We start from the raw sequence: 23,345 nt of genomic DNA, 5'->3' as shown, positions 1-23,345 counted from the left end.
GCATGTTTCTGGTGTCAACTGATTTTTTAAAAGCATTTGTCTGAAGGAGCAGATGTTTGCAAAGTGAACCAATCCAAAAAAAGGATGCTCTCCAAAGATGTTTGCAATGTCAACTGATCCAAAGAAGACAGTTCTCTGAAGGAGCAGAGGTTTGCGAAGTCAACTGCTCCAAAAAAGATGCTCTCTGAAGGAGCAGATGTCTGCAAAGACCCAACTGATCCAAAAAAAGACCGTTTTCTCAAGAAGCAAATGGAGTTCTTCCACAATGAGCTCAATAAGGAACAGTAGATCTGGCTGCGCTCCATGAACCAAAGATTTGTGATATCAACTGATCTAAAGAACAGTTCTACAAAAGAGCAGATGTTTCTGATACCAAGTGATGGAAAGAATACAGTTCTCTGAAGGGGCAGATATTTCTGATGTTAACAAATCCAAAAAAAGGACAGCTCTCCGAAGGAGATGGTTGCAATACTGATCCAAAAGAGACAGTTCTCTAAAGCAGCAGGGTATTTCTCATGTCATCTGATCCAAAAACCACATTTCTCTGGAGGTAGTTTTTGCAATGCCAACTGATAAAAAAGATAATTCTCTGAAGATGTTTCCATTGTCAACTTATGCAAATAAGAAGAGTTTTCACAAGGAGCAGATGTTTGCAATTGTCAATTGTTCCAAAATAGTTTCCCCAACCTTGCAACAAACCAGGGTGGCCTCCAGATGTTTCTTTGGGCTCCCTTCAGCCACCCACTGGCCCAAAATGGTCTCAGGGAGAAGATTATTGGGGGTCTTGTTGCAGTTCTGCAAACATCTGGTGAATTGTGTTTCTTCTACAAAAGTTGGCCGATTGCCATTTATGTTTTTCTCATTGATTTGGGATGGGGAACTGGGACCATCTATATATATAAAAATGGTGAAGGTGCATGTGTGTTATTCCCCCCTTTTCTCCCACAAGCACTTACCCGATCGAATAAGTTTTTGAGGGTGAGAGCCATTCAACAGTGGAACGGACAGCCTTGAACAGAGGTGGACTCTCTTTCACTGGAGGTTTTTTAGCAGAAGCTGGATGGCCACCTGTTAGGGATTATTTGGCTGTGATTCCTGCATTGCAGGGTGTTCCCTTCCAACTCTGTGATTCTGTTGTTTAGTTGTGTCCAACTGTTTGCGACCCCATGGACCAGAGCACGCCAGGCACTCCTGTCTTCCACTGCCTCCCGCAGTTTGGTCAAACTCATGTTGGAAGCTTTGAGAACACTGTCCAACCATCTCGTCCTCTGTCGTCACCTTCTCCCTGTGTGATTCTATATTTATTTATTTAATTTATATCCCAACCTTCCTCCCAAAGGAGCTTAGAACTGAACAAGGTCCAGCAGTTTTGGCTGAAACTTGTTAGGCCATATTTTGAATACAGTAAACAAAACTGTCAGTCTGGAAATTAGGATTCAGAAACCAAAGAATTCTGGAAGAGTTGATATAAATGCTGCTTTTTTCTTCCTCCAGAGGTATTTCAGTGAGCAGGCATAGAAGCCTTAACATTACTACTAGAAAAACAAGCAACACCTTTTTTTATCTTCTAGAAGTTGTTTCTTACTAAATTATAGTATTAAGACTATGACATAGTAAACTCATTTGGTATTCCTACACTAAAGCAGTGTAATTAGTAAAACAAAAGTCTTGTATTTATTTTGGGGTTTTGTTTCTTGATTTATATATTTTATAAATAATGTTAAGCTTAATCAAATTAAAGTTAAACAAGTGTTTATTACAATACTGGGAATAGCTCATATGAACAGACATAATTTTGCTGTGCACTTTGAACGGTATTTACAGACATGAAGAATTTTTAGGCAAAAGAAAAGAGTTAAGCCAAGGCAGACTTTTAGTAAGTCAAGTGCTGTAAAACTTTGCTGTCTACAGTAGGGGAAGAGGACTCATTTCCTAAGTTAACAATATTGGAAACACTGTGGACTCTTGAGTGCATATTGTCCTGTCTCTCCCCCCCCCCCAAAAAAAGAAACCCACGGAGAAAAGCCAAGTAGAGCATTTTGCTTTAAGATTTCTTGTATTCAATCCTTTCTACTTTCACGTCATCACCAATCAGCTGATAAACGTAAGTAACAACAGTGGAAGCTTGGATGTCCATCAGCACAAATGAAGGAATGATGTTGCTGTAGGAAAAAAAATGGTGAGTGTTATTTTAATGAGTGCATCTGAACTAAGCAACTCCTTTGAAAGCGAAAGTTACCAATCCTCTGCCCCTTTGTTTGAGAGAACGCCCCACTGAACTCACTGGGGGATTGTGACCCCATGGCCCTCCAGCTGTTTGTTAGATTCCTATCAGTGCCAACCAGCACTCCCAATGGTGAGGGATGATGTGTAGTTCAAGAACGTGGAGGGCCCACAGGTTTACGATCCCTGTACTAGATGACCTTAAGGGAATCCCACTAGCATCCTCAAATAACAACTTGACATATCAGCTGACATTTCTTCAGCATTGGTCAGGAAATATAATTCAGAAAACAGTTCTAATATCTCCTGCTTTATCCCCTAGCACAGGCACCCCCAAACTTTGGCCCTCCAGATATTTTTGACTACAATTCCCATCATCCCTGACCACTGGTCCTGTTAGCTAGGGATCATGGGAGTTGTAGGCCAAAACATCTGGAGGGCTGCAGTTTGGGGATGCCTGCTCTAGCACCAAACACCTCTTAAGTTGGATCAAGCAAAATACTAACCAACTTGGTACTCTTGCTGAAATACCAACAAACTGTATTTTAGTATTTTATTTATTGGTTAAGACTTTAAAAGTGATCAAAATTTTGGGAAAAGTTCAACTGCCCATAGTCCCTTATGTGCTTTGATATCAAAACAATATTCCAATCTGCAAAGAAATTCTAAGACTAGATTCAGGAATGTTTCCTGTACCCAAATCTAGAATAAATTTATGCAATAATCCAACTTGATAGCAAAGAACAAGCAGCCATGAGTACCTCAGTCAACTAACTGTAGTTAGCAATGACAAGCATATTGTGGTATATAGCAACTCACTTTTCCAAAGCACTATAGGCTCCTGTTGCTGATCCAGGGTTGATATAGAACTTATTTTCATGTTCGAATGCCTCAAATTTGTGTGTGTGCCCTGAAATTAGGATGTCCACGTCAAACTGCCTTTGAAGTAACGCCAGGCTGGCCATGTCACCCCATGGAATAACTTGATGGCCATGGATCAGTCCAATCTTAAACTGTCCGACAGTTACAACTTTCTGTTCAGGATAATTCAAGTTCTAGGATTAAAGCGACAGCACAAAAATCACATATGCACCAAGAGTCTGTTCCCCCTTTCTGTTTTATCAATTCCAAAGAAAAATGTCATTTTGTATTCTTAAGAATAACAGCATGGCAGCATGTTAATTGGTGGACTAAAGGGGTACTATTGTCAGACGCGCTAAGCAAAAATACACGCATCCCATTTACCCAAGACAATCCACATGATATCAAACAGACGTCAAGGTCAATAGTTCTGGAATTAAACTAAAAAAGAACAGCACAACACAAACAGAAAACTACCATCTTTCCCACCCAGCAGTTGAGTTACCTCATCAAAATCCCCTCTAACGACATGAACATCACCAGCCAAGGTCTTGAGGTAGTCATAGCTCTCCTTTGTACAGAGGTTTCCAGTGCAGAGAATGTGTTGAATTTTTCCAGGAACCAGCAGTTTCTTGAATTTAGCCGGCAGGCTGTTGCAGCGGTGCGGGATATGAAGGTCTCCCAACACTAAAACCAACTTATAAAGGAGTAAAAGGAAAGACAACACATTTAAATTTCCAGCAACATCACGAATTTCAGAGGTCCCAATCTTCTCCATGATTCCTTCACTTACTAAGTGATAATGTTTCCCTAAAACGAAGGCAGCCCCATTAAATTTCAGTGGGATAACCGCATCCTTATTGCACTTTGTAATTCCTTCCAAATCCTGTGACACTTGGATATTAAGACTGTTTTAAAATGTTTTTTGATTCCACTGCAGTTCAATCTGGCATGAAGCCCAAACACGGCAACCACAGTTTTTTCCTCCCTGAAAAGTGAGGACTTCACCCATTCAAGTAATTCCATTCTTATCTCAAGATAAAGGCACCAACTCCCCAATAAAATATCAGAGGGGTCTGGGCCCCACCCAAAGTTGATGGGTGCTGCCATTCAAATGGTTTGTGTGTGCCGTGTCTTGTGATCCATTATTCAGGGCAGGGCTCACCTGCCCCCCCCCCAATATTTTATTCAAGTTGGCACTCCGTCTCTCCGTCTCAAGATGACAGAGTCATCTCTCCCCCAGCATGCAAGCAGACAATTCTGTAGTAACACTTCCAGGCTCTGGGCTGTTGCTTTGGTGCAGTGACACCACACACAAGTCAGATGCAGGTAAATGGGGTGTGTCATAAGTAATACAGAGCACTGCACTGCCCCTGATGTTGGCAAAAGGAGCTGAGGACACTTAACCACAGCCACAAAATGCTTATCAGCTTAAGCTCACCAGCGCATCAAGCTCCAAACCCTGGCAATGAGAATGCCAACTTACTTTTGCCAAAGTATGCGCAGAACTCACATGTAGTGCTGGCCAAGCCTACAGGGTCTCATCCTCATACTGTGTTGCAGAGCACACCCCAAACTCCCCTGTTGCTGCAGTCAGCAGCGAAGAACTTGTCTGCCATTGTTGATCTTCTCACTTAGAAACAGCTGATAGGGTCCTCTAAACTGAGACAGTGGTTTACAAAGTCATCACAATGAAGCACCATGATGCAAGAGTTTGAGCACATCCCTAAACTGTAGTTGCAACATCATCTGCAGCTAGCAAGACATTGCTCTTGAATCTGTATAAATTTATGCATTCTATTAGCCACTAAGTGGGTTGTCACCTACCACCGCCAGCGTTAGCAACAGGCCAAGATGAACAAACTTACTCTGTGCCCAGCCTTATTTGGATGAAGAAGTTGATTGCAGACAGGGGGCGGGGAGCGGGGAATGGAAAAAAACAGGGTGAGACATGAACAATGTTAAATAAAAAGGATGCAACAGAAAAGGAAACATCTCAAGCCAAATTAATAGGCAAATCATCAACTAAATTTGAATGTTAGGAAAGGAAATGTTAAAAAAAATATGATTTATGCAACTGATTCCATAAAGCAGGGGTGGGAAATCTCATGCCACCACTCCTTCAATGGTTCTGCTTCATGTACTCTTTGTGTGCTTTCGCCTGGTTGAAATGTGTCCCTGAATTGTGAAGATGCCCCTTGTTTGCCAGAGTGGAGAATGGAGAGATGTGGGCAGGTGCAGAAACCTACATTTTCATGGCTGGAAAACAGCCTACAGTCATACCTCGGGTTACAGCTGCTTCAGGTTGCGTATTTTCGGGTTGCGCTTCACGCCGAACCCAGAAGTACCGAAATCATGCTTTGCGCATAAGCGCCAAATCGCGACCCACGTGTGCACAGACGCGGGTTGCGAACGCTGTGGGTTTGCGAACGTGCCTCCCACACAGATCACGTTTGCAACCCAAGTGTCCACTGTACTGTATATAAAGGTACGTCTACCCAAATTTGCCTCTTGCCCCACCCACCACTTGCAATGTGCCCACTGGACTGTGTTCCCCATGAAAGAATGTGACCCTCTGCCTGAAAAAGGTCCCCCTCCCTAACATTCATGGAAGGGTTTTCTTAGTCTTCCCTGAACAGATCCTAATCTCTTGCAGTCACCATGGAACCTGTGACCCTCCGTGCATTTGTTGGATTCCACCTCCCATCATCCCTGACCACTGGCCATGCTGGCTGGGACAGATGGGAGCTCGAGTTCAATCATAACTGGAATGCCACAAGTTATCCACCAAGGCCTTTTACATGCAGCACAATTCACCATGCAGATGTAGGAGTTCCAATATGCGACTCGGGAGTCCACTGCCCATATTGGCTTCCCCCATTCACTTCTGTGGAAGGGAGAGCTCTACATGGTTGGTGATGCGAGAAGGAGCTAACCCTTATATTGAACAAATACAGAGAAATGGGTGTCACAGCAGTATAAATTGGATATAGGATTTTTGGCATTAGCTCATGAATGACTCTCCATATACCCACTTCATTTTACTTTACAATGAGGAGTATGCTTTCTTAAGATTTTATTCACAAAATCCTCTTTCTTGCCATATTGCTATAGTAGATCCAGTTGGGTTTGAGGTTGATGCTATTTGATCAGTGATACAAAAGGGCTGTATCCTACTATGCTGCACATCAGGAAGGCTCAGAGCCTCCAGTAGTGTAAAGAGAGCCCTTCCCCTCAAATGCTTTGAGGCTCTGGCTTCTGGTCCCACTTCAGAAAAGCTCTTATGAGCAGGACTCTGTACTCTGCATCATGACAAATTTTGCAACCTGTACAAATTATGCAGAACTAAATGATTTCTTTTGAGTGATTTCAAATTTATTTACTGACGCATTACACCTTATCATAGCCAAAACTTACTGTTTTTACAGAATTTATTCTGGTTTTGCTATCTATGGGCAGGGTGAAAGAGTTGTGGAGGAAGCTGAAGTCCCTTTCCTAACTACTGAAAATCTTATTCAGCCAACCTTTTGGGTCACGGAGATTTCATCAGGCATCGCTCCAAGGTTTACAAGCATATGATTGCAGCCAGAGAGGCTAAAGTGAAAGCCAGTGCTCTCAATGAGTTGAAATTCCTACTCCCACCCCTCAAGAATCTTTGCAGACACAGAGACCTGCATCTGAGCACTATAGGAGCTGTCCAGCTCTGTTTACTTTCACAAGACGCTCCCATGGCTACTTCAATGCAATAAGGGGAGCGGGGGATCAAGCTGCTTGTCTGAACCAAGCAATTTCTACCAGGGATAAAATTCATTGCACCAGCAAGCACTGTCACTTATTCTCACCCTGCCTTCCCAACCCTGGTTTCTGACTATCCCCTTGTTTCATGTTATACTGACACACAGCACAAGATGGCTCAGTTTATGGATTCGTAATGCATCTAAGGGGGTTAGCCAAGCATAATTATGAGAGAAAAGTTATTGCCATAAACACCATGAATGTATGTGAGTATTGCAGGAAGGGAATAAAAAGTTGTTAATTTAAAGCAGGACAAAATCAGAAGAAACTCAGCAAATCTTCAGGGAAGCTTACTGCCTGCAAAATGTATTTGGAAATTGCCTTTGACAAGTAAACTCATTGAGATAATATCACAACACTTATCATTTTCTCAAACCATTTTGGATATATCACTGAGTTTCAGATGTATTTCTCTTGTATAAAATTCAGCCGTACTCCATGCGTAAGCAGAGTAAGCTCCACTGAAAACAATGAGACTTGTAATTTAGAAAGAAAACTTTGGGGGGGGGGCTCCCACTTTTGCTCCACTAAAAAGTGCTACCACATTAATTGTGTTACATAAGCAAAACAAGAACTGCAGGGATAAAGAGAGAGGGAGTGTTCTGACTGGGAGTGAAGTTATCCGGGCTGAGCGTTAATCCTTAGTTCTTCAGGATCTTCAGCAATCCTCATAACAGTAGCAGGGCAATGATCATGCCACAGGAAGAACGTTGTCCGTCTTTTGAGGACCGACAGACGCTTTGTTATTTAAGAACCCCCCCTAAAAAAACACCCCTGAACCCAACTTAAGGTCTGAAGGCACCACCCCGATGCCGATCAGCGCCCGGGGGGCGAGAGGCCAGCCTGGGAAACCTGGGCGTTCAACATGGGAGGAACCATTTAACGAAGTTAAATATACTCTGATGTTAAATAGCATCAAGCCAAATTCACCCCCGACCACGCTGGCTGCGGCTGGAGCCCTAGCCCGGCCGGCAAGGAGGAGGGCAGCCGTGAGCACAGCAACACCTCGAGGGGCGCCAGGCCGAGGCAGGAGGCCATGAAGACGGACAGCTCCGTTTCCCAGTCACCGAGGGAAGAGGAAGAGACAGGGCTGAGCGGAGGGGCTCCAGGAGCGGGGCCTCGTCGGCCTCTGCCCCGGCCTTCCTCGCCCTCCCAGCGAAACTCACCATCTTCGGGGGCTCTCCGTGCCGCTCCTGCAGCGCCTTCCTGCCTGCCTCCTGCCTTCCGCCGCTTCCGGTGTGCCAAGCCGGAAGTTAGGCCTACGGAAGCAGAGGCGGGACAATAAAAAAGCACACACGCAAAAAACAATCACAACAAAAGACCCAGGATGCGTCGTAGTCGGAATGAAAGCCGGAAGTGAGATGGCTGTCGCCCACCTCGTGACCTCTATGCCTTCCCCGTTTTTTCTGGCTCCGTCTTGTCTCAGAGTGGTTTTCCCGCCTTTTTTGTGGGCGGCTTGTGAGGCGCCGCTGCCGCTGCTGAGGGGAAAGAGGCTGGAAAGGCGCTTTTTCTCCCCTTTTTGCGGTCGCCGCCGCCGCCTCGTCATGAAGTGCGGCCTAGGAGCGGCGGGTGTTCGAGGTAGCGCCGCCCTGGATGGTGACAGAAATTGCGAACGTTAACAATAGTCATGATTTTGGGTCCCTCAGACTCTTATCCCGCGTGCCTCACGAGACGCCGCAGAAACAATGTCCATTAAATCCCACGCTGTTCTCCCACCTTCCCGCTTTTCTATCCTTTAGCTGCTTAAATGCGAAAAATAAAATATAAAAGTTTAGCCAGACTGGTCTGTTGGGAGTTCCCCCACCCCCGCCCTAAAATGTGTTTAGAGTTTCCAGCTGAGGCAATTATGAATAATACCGCTCCTGTCCAACATATTTAAAGTCCAACATATTTAAAACCGCACAAGGCAGGCAGAGAATAATAGGAGCATAAGCCAGAAGCCCTTTGAGGCACTTTTCATTTACGCAGTAGTTTGGTTTTGTAAATTTTTAGAGAGCCCCTCTTGTTTATAGAAAGTTAATTTCAAATACTGGATCAGTTATGGTGTTAAATATTTATTTTCTTAAAATTTGCAGAGTTGTATGCCTGCCATAGAGCTCCTGAGTAGAAAGAAGGGACCAAAATACAACCAGCTAGTCATTTGCCCTTACTACAGTATTTCTTTCCAATACAGTATATGCTCTTTTTTTTTTTGCATTGCCTATTGTGTGGCATTTATCGCTGGTGCTGAATTTTACTTGCACATATGTTCAGAACATAGGCAGAGGCCGCCATCTACTGTACTAGCATCAAGCCATTGGAGTTAAAATACCAGTACATATTTTATATACTGTCTTAAGTCTTTGGCCATTTTGGGACTCCCCTCCCTAGGAAGGTCACTTCTGTGATGCTAAAAGTGCTGCAAAAACAGCCAGATGCCAACAACTAACCAACACACAAACACATATACAGTGGTACCTCGGTTTATGAACACAATTGGTTCCGGAAGTCTGTTCATAAACTGAAGCGAACTTTCCCATTGAAAGTAATGGAAAGTGGATTAATCTGTTCCAGACGGTCCGCCGAGTACTTAAACTGAAGCGTTCATAAACTGAAGTGAACTTTCCCATTGAAAGTAATGGAAAGTGGATTAATCCGTTCCAGACGGGTCCGTGGAGTACTCAACCTGAAGCGTACTTAACCCAAAGCATAGGTGTAATTGGTTCCGGAAGTCTGTTCATAAACTGAAGCGTTCATAAACTGAAGCGAACTTTCCCATTGAAAGTAATGGAAAGTGAATTAATCCGTTCCAGATGGGTCCGCGGCGTTCATAAACCGAAAATTCATAAACCGAGGTGTTCGTAAACCGAGGTTCCACTGTACATAACATGCATATTCTGCCATGTTACTACATTTTGGATACATAGTATAACATTGCTATGTATCAGGTTGAGCCAAGAGTTAATTACACCAAAGCATTTGTAAGAGCGCCTTGAGCCATCTCAATTGAAGCTTTGAATGATAGGGTAGTTGTGGCGAGAAATTAAGTAAATAGACACGAATGGCCTCAGTTGTGTCGCAGGGACTAACAAATCAGTACAAATTATGAGATGGATGCCCTGCTGTAAAGTGGTAATTAAACTTCCATTTTGAATCAAAAAAATGGGGCTGCAGAGGAAGGTCCTGGAGCCTGTTTAAATATTGGATACAGGTGCTCACATCTTTCTGCTCCAAATTAAATGATCCAGGCTAAAAGCTACCTCCTATTCTTGAACTTGCAATCAAAATCCCAGCCTTTAATTATCGCCTCAATTGTTGACGCCAATATTTCAGTTTCCTGGCTTTGTAGAGTATGGTAGGGCAAGCTTATAAAGGATGCACATGCTGGGGATTAAAATTAAGAGGCTGAATGCCTTAATCAAGAGTTCTAATGGGAAAATGAGTGTTTCTCACTCATTCCGCTCCATAACAGCACCAGTTGGATCTTAATCTCTGTGTTTCTCCTTTTTGTTTGTTTCTGATTCAGGTGCTTTCTCTTAGTGACCCTGATTTATTTTGGGTTTCTTATATAGTTAATGATCTATTCAGAAGTAAGACCTGTTTTGCTCAAAGTAACCTATTCCCAGCAAGTCAGTATACCTACTTATGGTACCCAGTTGGGTTTCCTTCTGAACCAACACATATAAGATTGCATATTTAAATGTGACAACACTAATGCATTTTTCAAAATCTCCTCTACAGTATTTGGAAGGGCCATACATGCCATAGCACGTATCAGTGATGAATTTTGGTTTGATCCTACTGAAAAAGGAGTAAGTACACATTCAAAATTTAGAAAAATGAATATGGAATTAAACTTATTTATTTAATATATTTATATACCACTTAAGACAGTCTTACAAAATAGCTTACCAAATAGGAAATACAATGTTTATACAGTATATAACAACTTAAACAAATTAAACTGAGAAAATACAACACAATATGATACAATGGAATACAAGAATAAAATCTCTTCCCCCCCCCCCAAAAATAGCATATTTTGAAACACCTTTAGAGCCAGAGATGCTCCTGCCAAGGCACCCTAGGAATAGCAATAGCCAGGAGGAATTCCAGGAGGATTGCTATGTAGGGTACAAAGAAAAAAGATGGGTTTGAGTAGAGATTTGAAGTATGAGAAGCGGCATCACACTCCTGTTGTGTCAGTAAATTCCAGGTGTAAGCGGTAGCAAGGTTAAAAGTATGGTGTTTATTATCTACATACTGTATACAAATTGCATATGCATATACAAATAATGATAATAAATATTAAATATTATTTAATGGTGTTTAAAATTAATATTAAGTGCAAACTTACACATATCATATATATTTGCATAGCTACAGATGCAAAGGGTCCTCTTTAACATCAAATTCAGTATCTGCACAGTGTTTAGAAAATTTCAGATGCTTAAGAGAGTTTTTAATAACAATTAACACCTAATGCCCTAAATACTACCATAGGATAAATGTTTTGTTTGTTTGTGATTTCAAGCTGTGATTTCATGCTGATTTTGTCTATTCATAGCTTTCCCTCAGGTCAGTGAATTCTTCTCAGTCAGCCTATGCCTGTGTATTTTTTTCATCCATCTTTTTTCAGCACTATTCCTGTAGAAATATGCCTGAACTGGGTTTGAACAAAAATCACACACACCTTGCATACAAATTAGTAATAAAGGTAAGTCTCAGTGGATGAGAAAATCTATACTATTTTATACCACGAAACCACAGTTCTATTTGCTGTGTTGTGATGTGTTGGTGGGATTTGACAAATCACAACTTTCCACTAAAAATAGTTTTTGAACTACGTGTAGTTTTTCTTCCAGTAATAAATTGTTTCTATTGGAGCTGCTAGAATGTTTGAAAATGTATTTTTAGTTTCCCAACATTATTAGCACACAATATTAACAAACAGTGCTCTCCAAAACTTGCACGCCCATCTAGGTCTTCCTTATGTACTTCCTAATGAACTTTTATTTAATCCTGTTCCTTTAAATGATATTGGAAGAAAAGGAGGGAACATTAAAATTGAAAGATTATTCAGAGATAAAAGATTACATGACCAACTGGTTACAGTATTTTCAAATAAACCAAAGATTTCAAATTGATAAAAAAAATAGGCTTTGAAAGAGAACCATCAAAATTGGAGGAGATATTATTGGTAAACAAAAATAAATATATAAAAAAATTATATCAAATAATATTAAAATGGAAAACGGAGGAAGAGATGACAAAAGAGTTTATGATCAAATGGTCCCAAGATTTGGGAAGACCAATTTCGGTACAAAAATGGGAAAATTTATGGAAACGGGACTTAAATTTCACAACGAATTATGATTTGAAAGAAAACGTCTTAAAGATGCAAAATAGATGGTATTTGACACCATTAAAAATGTCTAAAATATACCCAGGGGTCAGTAATTTATGCTGGAGATGCAAAAAGGAAGTTGGTTCATTTATCCACATGAGGTGGAACTGTAGTGTAATCAGGGTTTTTTGGGAAATGTTATATAAGGAGTTAAAGAAAATATTGAAATATTCCTTTAAGAAAAACCCGGAATTCTTTTTGTTGGGAAGGATGCCGGAAGATATCAGACCAAATGACAGAGGTTTAACTAGTTATGCCGTAGTTGTCGCCAGACTGTTAGTTGCGAAAAATTGGAAAACCCCAGAAATCCCTAATAAAGAAGAATGGCAAATTAAGTTATTCCATTATTATAATTTAGCAATTAGATATGAAGAAGTCAAAGGAACAAGTTTAGAAGAAGCAATCAGAATGTGGAAACCATTTAATATGTATATTAAAGACAAAATAGAAAAACCAAACCTTATCTCAGATAGATAACGATTCTATGTTGGAGAAACAAAAATACAATGGAGATTACTAATGTATATAAAAGGGACGAGCTTAGTACAGGACGTGAAGTAGGGGGGGGAATGAGGGAGGGAATTGTGGGAGGGAACGAGGGAAATCAAGATAATGTAACATCTGTATTCATATGTATCTGTTTTATTTATCTGTAAACAATTTTTTATTTCTGAAACCAATAAAATTTATTTTAAAATTAAAATAATAATAATAATAATAATAATAATAATAATAATAATAATAATGCTAGTAGCCAAACTTTTTACCATATATGTCACAGTGGCCGGAGTGGGCTACTTCAGAGTAACGACGCTACGCAGCTCTGCATTTTATTCTTTTATTGGTGCTGCGTATTTACAGTGCTGAAGTCATTGCTATTTACACGGAGTGATGTGGTCAGTCGGTTTCAGAACCTCCGAATGGCTTTTGGCGCGTCTTTCTCCAACACAAAAGCTTTGGCAGACCCATCCTCTTTCCCCTCCTCTTTCTGCGTAATTCCGGAGTTGGGGGGATGGGTCTCCCCCCCTTATTCGCCCCTTCCTGTCCCACCTGGGACCCTGGCTCCTCTACCTTGCCTGAGCCTCGGACACGACTTCCTGCTTCCCCACTGAAATCGGAACTCTCTCTGCTTTCCCCTGTGCTCGGGGATGGGCTTGAACTCAGGAGGGGAGGGACTTCGCGATATCCCCTGTCCCTCACAATATATAAGCTTGTTTTTTAAGGGCTGGTTTTGCTCTAATCTTTGCAATAATTCTTTCTTTTTAAAAAAATTCAGGCTGTCCTGCCTATATTTCGGTGCTTAAACACAGTGGAAAGGAACATAGAGAAATGCAACATCTATACAAACTTTAATGACTGCCATGTTGTTTTTCAGCTTTTCTGCAAACATGGTAGGTCAGTAGTTGGCACATTTTGTTTTATGTCTTATGGGCTGTAAGGCAGGTTTTAAAAACATCTAGGCCAGGATCCAAACAATAACACAACTTAGTTCTGTTTGCTGACAGACTTTGGACTTGCATTTCTTAGACCTGGAACTTTCCAAATCCACCTGATATCACCAGAATAAGTTTTCAGGTTCCAGCACAAATAAATTAATAAAGTAAATAATACAAATATGTGTACTCAAGTCCATCAAAGCTCATGCCAAAATAAATTAATTAGCAGCCTTAAAACATTTTAGCTGTAAAACGTTTTACTGCAACAGGCTAAAATGGCTGTACCTCTGGAAATACTGTATTTTTCCATGTGTAAGACTAGGTTTTTCCCCTTTAAAAAGTCCAAAATTTGGGGCCGTATTATACACGGATAGTTCTCTCCCCATTTTCTTAAATTGGAGTCCCCCAAAATAGGGGGCGTCTTATACGGGGGGTCTTATAGACAGGAAAATACAAGTATGTCTAATGAATCTTTTCCACATTGTAGAAAAAAATGATGTGCTTCTGTTATTGCATTAATAATTGTTGTTAAAGATACAGTATGTAACAAAATGGCCTAGTCAAAGTAATACTGTTTATTAACTCCAAAGAGTTAATATACATAAAAGGTACACATACCGTACCTTTTATTAAAAAGATGTTGAGCATTCAGTGCCCACCAGAGGGCGCTATTGGTTGGCATCCAGTAGAAGAGTGCGCCTTCAAGGGTGAAGTAAAAACTGTTGGAGATTTACAGTGTTAATATGCAGGCTTGCTCATTTCCATCCTTATCCTCTCTCCTCAGGTGTTGTGAAAACTCATAACTTGGCTTTTCAAGAATGTGAACCTTTGCAAGCTGTGTTTGCAAAGCATTTGTGCCCCAATGCAATGAAGATTCAATCAAGGTAATAGATTTAACATATTAACAGCACACCTAATTTTAAAATATATTACTAGTGAGGAGTGCCTGGTGCTAACAAAGTACTTTTTAAAGCTAAATGGTGTTGTGATTTTCAAAATAGATGGTGCAGTTTGTGAATTTGGACCAGTCACACCAAAATTCAGACAAAGTCAATCCAAGTCATGTTTTGGTCTACCATCTTGATTCAAAATAGCAGCTAGCATCCAAACACTGACAAAGAGTGCCAGTCAGAAACCCTCATGTCACATTAGGTGATGACATCTCAAGAGTTGACTCATGTTCATAGAGAATGAGCAAACAGACAGACACAAACCACTTCCCCACAATATATATATTTTATTTATATCTTGCCTTTCTCCCAGTGCAGGACCCAAGGCAGCTCAAAGCATACAATAAAACTGATACAACTAAAATTCTCTCTCTCTCTCTCTCTCTCTCTCTCTCTCTCTCTCTCTCTCTCTCTCTTTATATATATATATATATATATATATATATATATATATATATATATATACTGTATATATAATACATAAGTAACCCCAGTGCTTTTTTCAGGAGGTACTCAAGGGCTATGCAGTTTCAGCACTCTGTTTTTGTTGTTCTTAAGTATGGCACTTCTTATAGAAAAAAGCACTGATTAATTCTCTTTTTAAAAAGTGCTAGAAGCACTTAAAACTACTGTATTTAAAAGCACCCATACACAAAAAGTACAACACCCAACCACAGAACATAATAGTCAGTCAGTGGTCAAAGGCCTGCGTTTGCCTGTAGCCTAAGGGAGACTGACAGGGCCAGCCTAGCCTCCTGTGAAAGGGAGTTTCCTAATAATAATAATAATAATAATAATAATAATAATAATAATAAAGGTAAAGGGACCCCTGACCATTAGGTCCAGTCGTGACCGACTCTGGGGTTGCGCGCTCATCTCACATTATTGGCCAAGGGAGCCGGCGTATAGCTTCCAGGTCATGTGGCCAGCATGACAAAGCCGCTTCTGGCAAATCAGAGCAGCACATGGAAACGCCGTTTACCTTCCCGCTGTAGCGGTTCGTGCTTTCAAACTGCTAGGCTGGGAGGATCTGGGACCGAGCAACGGGAGCTCACCCCGTCACAGGGATTCGAACTGCCGACCTTCTGATCGGCAAGCCCTAGGCTCAGTGGTTTAACCCACATATATTATTATTATTATTATTATTATTATTATTATTATTATTATTATTATTATTATTTATACCCCGCCCATCTGGGTGGGTTTCCCCAGCCACTCTGTGCGGCTTCCAACAGAAAAATAAAATAAAATAATTAAACATTAAAAGCCTCCCTAAACAGGGCTGCCTTCAGATGTCTTCTAAAAATCTGTTAGTTGTTTTTCTCTTTGACATCTGATGGGAGGGCGTTCCCCAGGGCGGGCGCCACTACCGAGAAGGCCCTCTGCCTGGCTCCCTGCAACTTGGCTTCTCGCAACTACCAGAAGGCCCTCGGTACTGGACCTCAGTGTCCGGGCAAAACGATGGGGGTGGAGACGCTCCTTCAGGTATAGATAGATATAAATAAAAAGACAAACAAGATATGGAGGCCCTCAGATTCTCCATTCCTGCCTTAGACACTATTGTGATTTCCCAATCTCAAGAGAACAGATTGAACAAGGAAATAAATTAGCAAAAATTAGATAAAAGGAATAGCAATATGATATGGATTAAGTGAGACTGAGCTGCCAATTTTGTTACTCATGAATAGCATAGAGAACTGTTTGTAATATGAAACACTATTACCCTTTTAAACTTCTCAGGCAGCTGTCTGATATACTGATTCATTTTCCAACCTGTCAAGATGAAGTAACTGTAGCTGTAACTCCAGTAAAAGTTTGTTTCAAGACTTACACTGACGAGGAAATGGGTAAGAATTGAACTTTCATTGTATGGTTAAGAAATAAGTCAATAAAGTGATAATTAAGAATGTTCAGACTACAATAATGTTTTATCAGGAAAAGTGTATTGTACATTATATGACCTAAAATTATTATTTAGCAGTCATGGCAAAGAAATATGTTGGTATTTTTTAATGCAACCATCAGAATTTTATAACATGCCAGAATAACAGAAGGGTAACTTTAAAAAAACCTGGTAAGGATATGTGAAGTTGTGATGGCATTCCGTGTTCCTGTTTATTTATAAACAATAAATAAGAAATAAGTAAGTACTAGAAGTCAATTAATGCCAGAAATTGATAGAATATATCAACATTCCCCGCATTAGGCTGTTTCAGCTAAGTTACTGGTATAACCTATCATTTCTGCTCACATATACTAAAAATGGAGTCCATTTTGAAATATCTGCCTGTCTGGCATAAATGTATTATCTATCTGGGGTTTGTCAACCTTTTTAGATCCATAGGCACATTTGGAGCAAATGCCATGATTGCTATCCCCTCTGGCTATTTCTCAATCCCCACTCCCCCCACCCCCACCCCCCACAGAAAGAAAGTGCACCAGTGTACACACTTTGCTTTTTCAAAGGATTTGGGTAAATACTGGAAGTACGGTAGAATTAATTTGAGCTTTAAAAATATCTGAAAGAGGTAATGAGAAAGAGCTCAAGCAGGAAGTTGGAAGAGAGACTTTCTATGTACTTTTAAAGGGAGAAAAAGGTAACCCTCCTCCTCACCCTCCGATAGTTTCCTCAGTCTATCTGCAATTGGATTTTTTTGTGGGCAGAGGCTTGTTTGTGGGAGCCATTTCTCCCATGGTTCACAGCCTCTGCCACCAAAAACATGTGGTGCCGCAGGTGAACAGGGTGGCTACTCTGGAAATCATTGTTACAATCAGTGCCACCTGCTTGAAGACAAGAAAAATGTGAGCACAGCATTGGATCAGAATGAATATTCACTATAAATGACCAATGTTCAATTTTCAAAGGCTTGGATACATTTCTTATGGTTGGGGCTCCATTGTTTTTAATTTCTGCCATTGTCATGGTTTTGTACAGATTTTGCAAAGGCAATGCACACTGAGATACATATCAATCCAGAGGAATTTGAATACTTTCAGGTTGGAGTAGACACTGAAGTCACATTTTGCCTTAAAGAGCTAAGGGTAATATTGCTAATTATATTTCCTTTAATGTATCTCAGTATTACACAGTTATGCTCTTCCATGGGCACCTGATTCAAAGTCTTGTTTAGGTGGTTTGCTGAAGGGCATTGGGGTGGCGAAATAATGGGGAAATTACTGTCAAACACTGGCCTCTCTAAGCACGGTAGGCATAACAGTCCTTCTGGATCAGATCAATTCCTTGTAATCTAACATCATATTGCTGTCATTGGTCAGCTGGAAGCCTCCAAGTTGCCCATGGTCAAGTAATAACATAATAGCTAGTTGTCCTATATGTAATAGATTGTAACACAAATGTAAAACAAGAATCTAATGCTCCCATAGTGTGTCATATTTGAGCTAATTGACATCTTTCACTTGCATTTAGGGACTACTGACTTTTGCAGAAGCCATCACTGCTCCAGTCTCTATTCATCTTGATGTTTCTGGAAAGTAGGTTGATGGGTTCTTTGGTATATAGCATTTTAGTATCAGCTTTCCTTAGAACTTCCATAATCACTACTCTTGTAATTCAGATTGCTTAAACTTGTTAAACTAGCAGTGAACATGCATTTCACACATAAATGCACAACCTATTTTATATTGAAGTTATGGAATATAAATTGTGCTCATCATATGACAACATAAACATGTCCCAGAATCTAACACACGACTTAGAGTGCTTAAGCTCATGGGTGTGTTGTTGTTTTTTTGGGGGGGATATTACTTTTAATAACTCTTTTTAAAAGCAGAGGACAATATAAGTAGCCGCCTCACTTTTCTGTATAGATGTATGATAAATGATACACAACCTATTCTTTTATGTGTCTGTAGCTCTCAGTTCAACTTTATTCTTACATATACAGGCCAGTTGTTTTCAGCATTGAGGATATGCTCATAGAAGCCAGTTTTGTTTTGGCTACCTTAGCAGAAACTGAAGGCCGGACACTGTCTCATGAATCGCCTTTGCTTTCGCAATGCCAGAAAAGGTAATTGATTTTGAAATAACTTAATACTTGCAAAATGCTAGACTTCAAGACCAAACTACACTTGATGTTACATTAGTCTTTGGTAGAAGGTAAAAAAAATAAAAATCTGTCACAGGGGATGCGTTGCGACTACTCTAGAGTAACGACTCTCCAGACCTTTGCCTTTTCATGCTTTTATTAAGTGCAGGTTATTTACAGTGCTAGAGCTATACAGGACACATGCTCTAAGTCGGACCCAGAACCCTGGAATGGCGCGTTTCGCGTCTTCTTCCAACATAAGAGTCTGGGCACCCCAAATCTCTTCCCTCGCTTCCTCCTGCGTAATTCCGGAACCGGAGAGAAAAAGGGTCTCCTTTCCATGTTTTCCTTCTCCCCTTCTTCCCCCCCTCTCTCTTCCTCTCCCTCGTGCAGCAGAGGCTCTGCTATCCTGCCAGAGCCCCGTCTCCTCTCTCCTCCTTCCTCACTGGACTCTTCCCCCTCCCCGCTGGCGCCGCTGCTGGTGGAGGAACAGCTCCTCAGGATGGGGGGGGCTCTCTGTACTCTTTCCCCCTCACAAAATCATTTCCATCAATTGGAGGGACTGATAACCCACAGAATCAGTGTAGGTGTGGAGGAGGAATTCCTCCTCTGCTGTGATCCTGAGGAAAATCCCAATTCTAAAGCTGGCAGTTGCATTGTGGTGGGAGGGGAATTCCCCTTCGGCACCAATGGCGTGTGCCCCCCCCCCAAGCAAATACTAGCTATAGTTGAGGGATTATTCTCAGCCTACTGGTAAGTAGAAATAGTTGAACTCTCCACTGCACCTTCTCTAATTGCTTGGTTATCAGCTCCTCCAACTGATGCAAAGCATATTCTTTAAAATAAATTCTGCTGGTTATGATGCAAAGAGGCATGAAAAGTCATGAGTCGTTTGGGCTTTAGATGAAGCCAGGTGAGGTCTATTTAAATTCAGGAGAGGATACATATTGTGCTTTTGCATTTGCTCACAGTTAAGATTTGCTGAGCCATGGAAACTGGGTGCTACCACGGTAGTTAGGGGAAATTTTGGAACCATTTCAAGTTTGAAGGACATAATTATTTTAGAGGAAAAGGTTTTTTTCTGTTAATTTCTGTTGTTGGTCACAAGTTTTACACCAGTTGGTATAGTACTGTCATGCAGTGGATGCTGTTTTTATTATTGCTATTATGTGGCGGTATTTAATGCTAATATAACATTGTAAATCATTGTAAAATAAACTATCAAAATGAATTATCTGGCTTGTCATAATATGTATTGATATGACCTAGTGTTTGCCGGTTACTGTAATGATGTGCTGATGTGCATATTTGTTGTGTTGTAAGCTGCTTTGGGCATATTTATATGAAGCAGCTTACAAGTTGAAATAAATAATACACTAATTGCCCTTGTCAGTTGTCAAGGCAACATTCATAGGCTATTGTACATTTCTCAGGTTTTGTTCACATGCCAAACAGAATCCCAAATCCTGAGGGGGGCGAACTTGAAATCCTTCATGATAAAATTAAGTCTAAGGGGGGGGAAAGTACTTGGGCACCCATTCCTATGCGCTAATGTACACAACATATATGTATTTAAGAACATAAGAAACTGCCTTCTAGTGAGTCAGCCCACTGGTTCATCTGGCTCTGTATTTATCTATAATAATTGACAGGGTTATCCAATCTCAGACTGTGATGTTTCCCAACCCCTACCCATAGACTCCATAGACTGAATTTAGGAACTTCTATCTTCTGTCATTGAGCCACAGCCCTAACTCCCAAAAAACTAGTTACAGGTAGGCAGCCGTGTTGGTCTGACGTAGTCGAAACAAAAAATGAAAAAAATTCATTCCAGTAGCACCTTAGAGACCAATGACACCTTAGAGACCAATGACAAACTTAGTTGGTCTCTAAGGTGCTACTGGAAGGATTTTTTTGTTTGTTCCCAAAAAACTCTTTCCATGTCACTCAATGCTGTCCTCAAATGGGTTGTTTCTGTGTCCTCTTTCAAATGAGGTTAGCATTATCACCTGATAATTTAGTAATTGTTAACTGTTCAGTGGGTGTACAAGAGAACCTGACTTACAAGCTTTGGCAACACCCCATAGAGTGGGAGCCTGGAACCCATGGCCCTGCAGATGTTGCTGGACTTCCAATTCCCCCCAGCTTTCATGGCTAATAATCAGTGTTGTTGGGAGCTGGTCCAGCAACTCCTGGAGGGTCACAGCTTTTCCACCCCTGCCATAGAGCTTAGATTGGAGTGGGAAAAGTTGGTAGGCATAGCCATGCCCAAAAACTTTATTTCAATTCTATTTATAATTATCCTTGCTGTCCCTGTAGTAAGCTGCTCTAAAGCAAATTAACTAGGACTGATTGTGACACATGTAGGAAAGTGGGCAAAAAGTTACCACAGATACTTAGCTTTGCAAACAGAGTATCATTAGCTCTATGCCAGAAGCTGCTTATTTTCCAAAGCTCCCAGCCTCTTCATTGCCATTGGTGCTTTTCCCTCATATTTGACATAAGGAACCATACCTGTGACCATCTTGTGGCTTGTTCTCTCACATGGTCACGAGCAAATACCTGCTTCCTTCCTTAAGACAAAATGACGCTGGATTGTAAATAATCTATCCCCTCCCTTGAAAGTGAGGATACATCTATCAAATCATACCAGCCTCCTGCCCCAGAGAAGGGTACATATCCTCACATTAAGGATATCCTCCACTGCTGCAAAAAATAGGCAGCAGTGGAAGAGGCCTGACAAGAACAGTACGAGATCCACCTTTACAAAGGTCCTAGTCACAAATGCTGCATAGAGTAGCTGTGCAGTAAGAGTTTTGCTGGAATGGAAAGGCACATAACACTTTCAGTTATGTGGCATTTTAGGAACCCTGCACTAAAGAGAAGCAATAAAGACCCCATAATCTCCAGCAGAAACACTAGCAAGACAGAAGTAGCCACAGCTACATCAAATGGCTTCACCATTACGGAGGAAGCAGCAGTGCCACCTGATCCAGATTATAAGGTAAAAGTTGAAGATATATAGAAATGGTTTGTAAATTGTAAAAGTGAAGTTAGCTTGACACTCCAAAAAAAGCAAACATTTCTGTTGGGATTAAATTGGTAATTTGATTCAGAAGTGTTCCGCCATATGCAAAAGTATTTATTCCATTACTAGCAGGGAGTGCCTACTGCTGCCTGGGAATTTTTAGAACCCCAAAATATTGTGATTTTTAAATGGCTAGTGTAATTTGTGTTTTCACTCCAAAAATCAGGTGAGGTCATGTTTTGGTCCATCATCTTGATTCAAAATGGTGTCCAGCATTTAAATGTCAACAAAGACTGCTGCCCCCACATGGGATAGAGTTGTGCTGAATTTGGCAATTATATTTTGAGAAGTGACCAGATCTATGCTCCAAAATGGGGTAAGTCTCACCGTGACATTTTGGTCCGCCATCATGAATCAAGTGGCACCCAGATTCCAGCATGAGACAGCTGCCCCCAGTTCAGGAACCCTGGTGCAGAGTTTGGCAATATCTCAAGAGCTGCCAAGCCTATAGAAAACTAGACAGATGCACTTTGCAAAATATGCAGGATATGTAGGCTCAACAGCTGAATAGTAGAGGGCCCATTGAAACAGTATTTTGTCCTTCCCAAGAGCAACTGTAGTTTATAATGGAAGATTATCTATTCCATAAGCCTTAAGTTGCTTAACTTTTTTGTTTACATTGAGGAAAAATAACTTAGGCCTACTTGGGAATTCATCAGACCCTTCCTACACCCAGCCATTTTGGTAGCAGAGAAAAGTGGGATTGAAAAGTGTACTTTTAGATATTTCATGGATGCAGTAGGAGTCAACTGTTCCTTCAAACAGACCCCAACCATATATGTACATATATGTTCCATCAGTTTTTAAAGGCAGCATAGCATGTTGGTATGAGGGGCTGCCTGTCAAAGGAAGAGTAAAAGGATGCCCAGACACATGGAACTTCTTGTAGCTTTTTGGATCTTGGTCAAAAGTTGTATACATTAATGCTAAAATGAACATGACAGAAGAGCAACCAAATATGGTTGTTCTCTAGAGTGCAGGCTGATAAACTGAGACTGAGTGAGAGAGCTGGATCTCCCCCCCCCCAAAAAAACCACCCTTATTTATTTCAGTGGATATTACAGTGGTACCTCTGGTTAAGAACTTAATTCATTCTGGAGGTCCGTTATTAATCTGAAACTGTTCTTAACCTGACGCACCACTTTAGCTAATGGGGCCTCCTGCTGCCGCCGCACCGCCAAAGCATGATTTCTGTTCTCATCCTGAAGCAAAGTTCTTAACCCGAGGTACTATTTCTGGGTTAGCGGAGTCTGTAACCTGAACCGTCTGTAATCTGAAGCATCTGTAACCCGAGGTACCACTGTATTTCCAGTTGTGGAATCGCACCAGAAGAAAAATGGGAGGAGAGAAGTCTATAATTTTAAGCATTTTAACCCCACTATTCCAAGAAGGACTTACATAATGAAAAGACAATTCATAAAGGCACCAACATAAAGGCAACATAAAGGGAAAAAGGGATGTGGATGGAAGAGAAAAATAAGCAAATGCAGACACTAGTTCATTAAGTTACATAGTTCTTGTAATAACCAACTTGAATGGAAACAGTTTACTGTACAGAAG

The 23,345-nt window shown here is 41.0% G+C and overlaps 2 protein-coding genes across 6 annotated transcripts in view; one reads left to right on the top strand and one right to left on the bottom strand.

Annotated features, from left to right (window-relative positions):
* Window positions 1-1,735: 1,735 nt before the first annotated feature.
* On the bottom strand, window positions 1,736-8,159 carry VPS29 (VPS29 retromer complex component). 5 transcript variants are annotated; one of them, XM_035120296.2, is made up of 5 exons: window positions 8,046-8,127; window positions 4,953-4,964; window positions 3,590-3,781; window positions 3,043-3,278; window positions 1,736-2,162 (listed from the first exon to the last, which is right to left on the bottom strand). In XM_035120296.2, the coding sequence occupies exons 1-5, from the start codon at window positions 8,046-8,048 to the stop codon at window positions 2,045-2,047; spliced, it is 561 nt and encodes a 186-aa protein (XP_034976187.1). In that variant the 5' UTR covers window positions 8,049-8,127; the 3' UTR covers window positions 1,736-2,044. The 5 variants fall into 5 exon arrangements, with proteins under 5 accessions (XP_034976187.1, XP_034976188.1, XP_060132345.1 ...); XM_035120297.2 differs by lacking the exon at window positions 4,953-4,964 and having other exon boundaries at window positions 8,046-8,159; XM_060276362.1 differs by lacking the exon at window positions 4,953-4,964 and having other exon boundaries at window positions 3,590-4,746; window positions 8,046-8,129.
* A 224-nt stretch (window positions 8,160-8,383) lies between these two features.
* Window positions 8,384-23,345, top strand: part of RAD9B (RAD9 checkpoint clamp component B) — a 15,447-nt gene continuing 485 nt past the window's right edge. Inside the window, exons 1-10 of the mRNA XM_035118455.2 lie at window positions 8,384-8,457; window positions 10,600-10,670; window positions 11,426-11,575; window positions 13,542-13,656; window positions 14,486-14,585; window positions 16,392-16,498; window positions 17,587-17,693; window positions 18,079-18,143; window positions 18,557-18,679; window positions 21,563-21,707. Of these exons, the coding sequence (XP_034974346.1) occupies window positions 8,424-8,457; window positions 10,600-10,670; window positions 11,426-11,575; window positions 13,542-13,656; window positions 14,486-14,585; window positions 16,392-16,498; window positions 17,587-17,693; window positions 18,079-18,143; window positions 18,557-18,679; window positions 21,563-21,707 (1,017 nt within the window). The 5' untranslated portion in view covers window positions 8,384-8,423. The remainder of the gene's footprint in view (window positions 8,458-10,599; window positions 10,671-11,425; window positions 11,576-13,541; window positions 13,657-14,485; window positions 14,586-16,391; window positions 16,499-17,586; window positions 17,694-18,078; window positions 18,144-18,556; window positions 18,680-21,562; window positions 21,708-23,345) is intronic.

Source organism: Zootoca vivipara, chromosome 6 (genome assembly GCF_963506605.1).
Source record: "Zootoca vivipara chromosome 6, rZooViv1.1, whole genome shotgun sequence".
Lineage (NCBI taxonomy): Eukaryota > Metazoa > Chordata > Lepidosauria > Squamata > Lacertidae > Zootoca > Zootoca vivipara.
This window is presented reverse-complemented; position numbering and strand designations above follow the sequence as displayed.